The following is a 6,980-nucleotide window of genomic DNA, read 5'->3' on the forward strand; positions in this document are numbered from 1 at the left end:
AGAAGGAGGGAGAGAGTCTTAAGCAGGCTCCACGATCAGGGCAGAGCCCCACGTGGGCCTTGATCCCGCAAGCGTGAGATCACGACCAGAGCTGACATCAAGAGTCAGACGCTTAACTGACTGAGCCACCCAGGTCGCCCCCCAAATGGTCATTTTTGAACTGAAAATTTGATAAAGTGCCTCGGAAGAAGTAGCACCTGGGCTGGGCCCTGACAGAAAGGAGACAAAGCCCTATCAGCGGGCAGGGGAGGGGGAGGGCCAGGCCCCATCTGTGCCCCATCACCAGGCGGGTCTCCGCTGGAACAGGAATGAAGAGCTCCTGGTTCATCCACGCTGCCCAGTGCACCAGCCCGGTCCACCAGCCTCCCTCTCTCGGGTTGCGTCAGTGGGGTCACTGGTGACTCTGACCACGCACCTGGGGAGGCGTTACAATCTCCTTGTCCTTGGTCTAAAGACCAACCATTTCACCCTTTCAGACCTCAGAGGGCTCTTTGCAGAAATGAAGATAATACTTTGCCCGGCGCGGTGACAGGGGCTCAAAGGACACGGGGCAGCGGGCGGGAGGCAGTGAGGGGCCTCCGGGTGTGGGGCCCCGGAGAGCAGCGTCGAGGGTCAGTCTCTGAGGCAGGAGGGCAATAAGTTTTCTGTTTTACAGGCAACCTCTCTAAACGCACACAGGGGCATCAGAAGCAGACGCCACCGGGTACAAGGGAGCCCGGGCGCCAGAGGGGTGGAGGTTTGGCCTTCCTGCTGGTTGGGACACGCTTGCAGCCCGTTCCTCAGCGTCAAAGGGCCTTCCCCAACCCGGGTCTGCCTCAAGGCCCCTGTGGCCGCGCCCTCTGTCGGGCCCTTTGCATTCTGTGTTCTAATAATGGTTTAGAAGACTATTAGGCTACTTAAGAGCAGGGGCGTGTTTTATATGTCTGTTTTCTACCCACGGGCTGAGCACACGGTAACCTCCAACCACCTGTGCCGTGACCCGATGAGCGTCCTCCTTCCAAACCACTAGCCCATCCCAAGTGCAGTGGTTGGGTCCCTCTGCTCTTGGATGGAAGAACCCAAGGTTTCCCAGTCTACACGGGGTCTCGCTGGAGGTCTCCCCGGCCCTCTGCAGGTACGATGACCTTCGCAGCCCAGGCAGCGGCCACCTCCCTGGTCATCTCTGCCAGTGTGAGACAGGCCAGGGACTCACTGCTCGGTCCCTGAAGACACCTTTTCTGCCCACGGGTTAAGCGAAGTCCGTCTTTCGGTGACAATAAAATAAAGGGGAAAGGACAGCAGGGAAAAAACCACACCCCACAAGTAAACACGGCTGAACACCTGAAGGCCAGCCAGCCGGCACACCGCAAGGGCCTTCTGTCATCTGGGGGGGCCGAGGGATCTGAGGACCTGACTGTCCGCTCCCAAGGCCTTCCTCCCAGGCCACCAGCTCCCACTCCAACCCGCCCGACTGTTTCCTCCCTGCCCTCTGCCGTCCCCCACCCCCAGTCAGATTTTCAAAGTGTCCCCCCAGTTAGGCTCCTCCCCCTGGATCCCTGAGGTTTGAAGCCCTCGCTGGTCCGCTGGTCGGAGGCCGGAGGGTGGGTCCCGGCCACTCCCCTGCGCCTTAGTTTCCTGTTTGTCCCTCAGAAATAAAGGTGACAGCAGCTCGTGAGGTTCTACAGGAGATGATATGAGATAAAATCTGAAACTTCTGGGACACGGCTGTGTGTCTGCGTTCTTTTGCCTCCCCGCCACGGTCCCCCCCTCATCGAGGCACAGAAACCAACTCGGGCTGCCTCACCTGCCCTCACAGCAGCCTGCTACCCCCTGCAGACAAAGGAAACTCCCTCCCTCAGGGTGCAAAGGAAGGGGGGAAGAATCTAGAGGAACAGCCGTGGACGGTCGCTTGCCAGGTGGACAAGCTGGGGTCAATCGGGGGCAGGCAGTGCTCAGAGGGTGTAGCCTTTAGAGCAGAACCAAGGGATCTGGGTCTTTCCATAACCAACCACATGACCTTTGGGCAAGTCCCTTTCCTCCTCTGTCCCTCAGTTTCCTCACCTGTGAAACAGTCAACCTCTCTGTCCTACCTACTTCGTGGGGTCTCTGAGAAGAAGGCGCTGTAGAGAAGGGAGCGACAGGGAGTGAGGGGGGGGCCGGAAGGCCTGGGAGCTGCGTGGAGCATAGACAGGGTCAGAGGCTGCCTCTGCCAGGGGTGTTCTTACCTGCTTCGGACTCAGTTTTGGGATGCTCGCGCCAGGCCCCACTCAGAACTCCCCTTAGGGGAGCTCTTTCCTCTAGTCAAAGCCAGTTTCTGTTTTTTGTTTTGGAAAAGATTTATTTATTTTGAGAGCGAGAGTGAGTGCGTGAGAGCGCGCGCACATGTGTGCGCGTGCAAGTGGAAGGGATGAGGAGGGACAGAGGGAGAAGCCGACTCCCTGCTGAGTGTGGAGCCACATGACTCTGGGGCTGGATCCCAGGATCCTGAGATCATGACCCGAGCCTAATTCAGATGCTTAACTGACTGAGCCCCACAGGGGCCCCAAAGCTGCTTGCTATTTTGAAGGAAAAATCTTTTGCTCCTGCTCCCAAGTCTCTTAACGGAGAAATTGGCCATTCAAGTTTCTTTCTCTTTCAACCGTGCAACTCACATCCCTCAGGAAGCCCTCCTAGATTAGGCTCAAAACACACTCTTCCTTCCAGCACATCCCCCAGTATTTGAGTTAACGCTTGGAGGGCAAAAACCACAACGTCCATCCTGCTATGGCCTGCACCTGGCACACAGCGGGCACTCAGGAAGTAACGACTAGTTAAATATGTACATAATGGACTCGATCACAATTGTTAAAGTTTCTGTTGTTCAATATTTAAAGAGCTAGAACATTGCATTACACAGGAGACTCCTGACATTGCACGGGGACTAGCAGCCCCAGTAGGCAGGGGTCCTGTCTCTCCCTTTTTGTCACAGGGGCACACAGTGTACCCCGGGTTCTGACCAGGCTAGGTCCATTCAAGGCCCTTGGTTTAGTCCCGAATATCATCAGACAGCCAGGCAGGATGGCACAGTGATTAAGAGCGAGGACTTTGGCTTTCGAATCTTGGCGCAACCACTTACTTGCTGTGTGACCTTTGGCAAGTAACTGTTGTGAACCAAAAAGGAAGACAAATGCCCATCTCACCTAGTTGTTGTGAAACACAAAAGAGAAGATGAAAGTAAATTATTAGCACAGAGCCTGGCACATAGGAAGTGCTAATAAGTCAAGGCTTTTAGTATTGCAACGTGAGAGCTGACCCCCCTCCCCCAGCTGCACAGTATCGTCATCCTTGTGTTTTCTCCACCTCTTCTCAAACTCGCCTTTCTCTTTTGCTGAATGCAATATACAAAGAAAGTTCAGGCAAATAAGAAGGAATTTCTTAGAGAGGGAGGGTAGAAATATGGGCAAAGAAAGTTAAGGCTTCCTTCTGGGAGCCAATCTAGCCAACAACCTGCGTCACCCCCTCTAGGAAGAGGAGCTTCGCCGCTGGTATTTCTCGATTGTTCTTTCCTCCCAGACCACTTCAGCCTCCAGGGGTAACAGGGCTCAACCACATCCACTGGGCTGAATTAGAAAGGTGAACCCAAGCCACCCCTGTTGTATATTCCGCACCGGGCACTAAAGGTTGCTGGTGTTTCTTAACAAATCTCTTTGTGGGGGAGCCAGCTTTAGCAAATGAAGCTACAGAATGCTCCATTAAATTTGAACTTCAGAAAAACAACAAGGAACATCTTAGTATCAGTATGCCCCATGCAATGTTTGAGGCATACTAATACTAAAAATTATTTATCGTTAATCTGAAATTCAAATTGAACAGGATGTCCTATATTTTAGCTGGAAACTCTAACCAAGGTGCCCAGGGCACTAAATCCTTCCCCTCCTTGTCCCACAACCACAATTCTGGTCCATCAGTGTTTTAACTAGCTACTCTGGAAACATCCCCTCGTTTCAACTCCCAAGCAGAGACACGGTAAGTGAGAGCTTTCCTGCCCCTCCTCCGCCCCAGCTGCTGAGTCCAGTGATGTGGCTTGTTCTCAGAATACATTTCTTCATTCATTCCAGGCTGCTTGTCTAGTACTGGCCCCCGAGGCGAGGGGGTGAATACCAGTCCCGTCTTGACTCTGGGGAGGGGGGTGTCTCCTAAGAACAGCATGGCTGGGGTAAGGGTGGAGAAGTCCCACCACCCAGGTCCTGAGTGTCCTGTTGCTTGAAGACCGACCGAGAAAGTGGCCTGGTGCAGGTTTTGTAAATCCCTGGGCAGCAGATGGGTTACTATCTCGACCTCTGAGTGGCCCATTTTACCACAAAACCCCCACTCTTCCCTACAGAGAGGGACTGGACAGGGAAAAAGCAGCACAGAGCGGGGGGAAAGCCAGCCCCTCTGGACGCTGGAAGAATGACAAACCACCGTCCTGCGCGCTGTGATTTGCCGAACACGCTCCCACTCATCCTCTTTAGAAGCCTCGCCAGCCCCTCGGCTTAAGAGAGGGTTCGGGGCCCGTTTTCCAGAGTGGTCAGGAAGTCCTGACCCAGCAGGCCCTGCCTCCGAGGTGGGGCCTAGTCCAGGGGGCTGCCCGTGGGGGTCCCACCGGTGTGGGGGCTGGGCCTACCTTCTGGGCCTGTTGGATCATCTGCCTGACCACCTGCTTGAGGTGGGGCGCCTTCTCCTCCTTGGGGGGGTGGGTGTAGAGGGTGATGCGGCTCACGCCGCGGTAGACGCCCTGGTCGGTCCAGCCCAGGTCCAGCGGGGGCACCTCCGTGTCGGAGCGGTCGGGCCAGTAGGCCAGGGACTCGCAGGGCTCGGCGGGGGCCTGCGCCTGCGCCGGGGCTTTGGCCTTGGCCTTGCTCTTGCCCCGGGAGGCGGCGGCGGCGGCGGCGGCGGCATCCTCGTAGGGGCTCCAGGCGGCGCGGAGGGCCTGTTGCTCCCGGCTGGAGAGGAAGTCCCGCAGCTGCTCCTTCTTGACCAGCTCGCGGTAGGCCCGCTCGCCGCCGGCCAGCAGCGCCTCCAGCGCGGCCCGCCTCCGCTCGCAGTAGTAGAAGGCGGCCTGCGCCTCGGTCACCCTCTCGTTCACGTGCGCCTCGTCCAGGCAGCTCAGCTGGGACTCGGCCATGGCGCCGCGGCCGCCCGTCCCAGCCCCGGCCCCGGCCCCGGCCGCTGCCCCGGTCGTCCCGCAGCACCTGGAGCCGAGGGGCGGGGCGCCTCACCTGGCCGCGAGGTCGGCCAATCCGCGCGGGCCGGGGCGCGGGCGCGGCCGTCGGGCGGGGAGGGGCGGCCGCGCCCTCTGCCTCCGGGGGGGCGGGGGCGGGGCGCGAACCGTGCAGGCGGCCTTGGGGGGACGGTTCCCGGGGGTGGGGGTGGGGGGACGCGGCGGGGACCAGGCCTGTGGGGCCCGGCCCGGAAGCTCCAGGGTGGGCAGGAAATTGCAGAGGTGGTGGTGGTGGGGGTCTCCTAGTTAGACGCACGTGAGGCCTCTGGCCGGCTTCTGCCTCCCGGCCCTGACCCATCGGTGGCGATGATCTAACCCTTCCTGCGGCCTGGCAGGGCCGGACACCGAGCAGGCGCGCGTTCATCTTCCCCGCAGTTATGGCCGCGAGCACCTGCTTGGTCGGGGTGCCTCCAGGATGGTGGATCTGACCACTCCCGGCTTTGAGGGTACGGGGGGGGGGCGGGGGTGAGGGGGGTGAAGGGGGGTAAGGGGGGGTGAGGGGGGTGGGGCCCTGCTGCCAGATGGGATTGTGACGGCTTGGGCGGGGTGTGTGTGTGTGTGTGGGGGGGTGACGGTTGTGTGCACAAGCGAAATGCTAATAAAACCCTCAAATCCCGGCCCACATGTCCCAGTTCCAAGATCAGAGGGACTCAGAAGCTGTCAATACAGCTCCTTCACCACGATAACAATTTCTTAAAAACAAACAACAACAACAAGGAAACAAATACCGCAAGGACTTAAGCTGCAGTGGTAGAATTTCACCCCCATTTTAATTTGAACTGACGTGTGTGTGTGTGTGTGTGTGTTTGGGCAAGATAGACTGCCAGAGGCCTGATTACTATATTAGTGATTCAAAGTACATGTTTGAGCTCAAGGAAAGAAGACACACACACACACACACACACACACACACACACACATCACCAGCGGCGGCTGCTCTGCTGTTTCCCATTGGATTAAATACAATCTTCTTAGTCATTAACATATTATTTTGTTCATGCACTGCTGTACAACTTGATTCTCCACATTCAAAATATTTTCAGATCATAGCAACCAAAGGTTCACATTTCTCCCATTTTATAGCACAGCCTCTCAGAGCTGGAAGGAGCACTAGAAACTGGTCCAACCCCCTCATTTCAGAGCTGAGGAAATTGAGGCCTTGAAACACGTGGTCTGGCTAGTCCTCCCACAAAAGGAGAGGTGGTGCGTGGGGCCTATTAGGTTCTCTGTGTCTCAGCGATCTTTGCCCTACATCTCAGCCACCGGTACCCTTTCTCCTTGTGAAATGGCAGAAGGTTACTGGGGACCTGATTTTAAACCCCAGGGAATTTGAAGAGGTTGCCTACTATTTCTGGGCCTTCCTGTGACAACATGGGGGGAAAAAAAGGGTTTGATTGTCAAAAAACTGTGACTACTGTGACATAGTAGTCCATTGAGGCACCCAGTGTCAGCCGAAAGATCAGCGGTGGTGGGCAGCGAGATGCCCATCACCGTGCCACCCTTAGGAGCCGCAAGGCCTCGCTTCTGGCAACATTTTACGCTTAATTTCATCTTTAGACAAATTTTGTCTCTAGAATGGAAACCATTTAGTTTGCTTCCTAAAGCTTTCCAGGCCCTAAGAGATGCCAGACTGTGCCCTGGGGGCACAGAGGAGCGCAGGGAGGTGGGGATAACACAGGTGTGACAAAAGTGCTCTGATTAACACAAGCAGTGGTGCTTTGGGAGCAAACATTTACTCAACGCCCACTATGTGCTGGGC

The 6,980-nt window shown here is 56.6% G+C and overlaps 1 protein-coding gene across 2 annotated transcripts in view; it reads right to left on the bottom strand.

Moving 5' to 3' along the window:
* Nucleotides 1-5,188, bottom strand: part of FAM83F (family with sequence similarity 83 member F) — a 34,141-nt gene extending 28,953 nt beyond the window's left edge. For both annotated transcript variants that reach the window (XM_080811320.1, XM_080811319.1), the window contains exon 1: nt 4,625-5,188. In XM_080811320.1, coding sequence (XP_080667446.1) covers nt 4,625-5,125 — 501 coding nt within the window. In that variant the 5' untranslated portion in view covers nt 5,126-5,188. The remainder of the gene's footprint in view (nt 1-4,624) is intronic.
* Nucleotides 5,189-6,980: the final 1,792 nt, after the last annotated feature.

The sequence above is a fragment of the Martes martes genome (assembly GCF_963455335.1).
Source record: "Martes martes genome assembly, chromosome: 8".
Taxonomy (NCBI): domain Eukaryota; kingdom Metazoa; phylum Chordata; class Mammalia; order Carnivora; family Mustelidae; genus Martes; species Martes martes.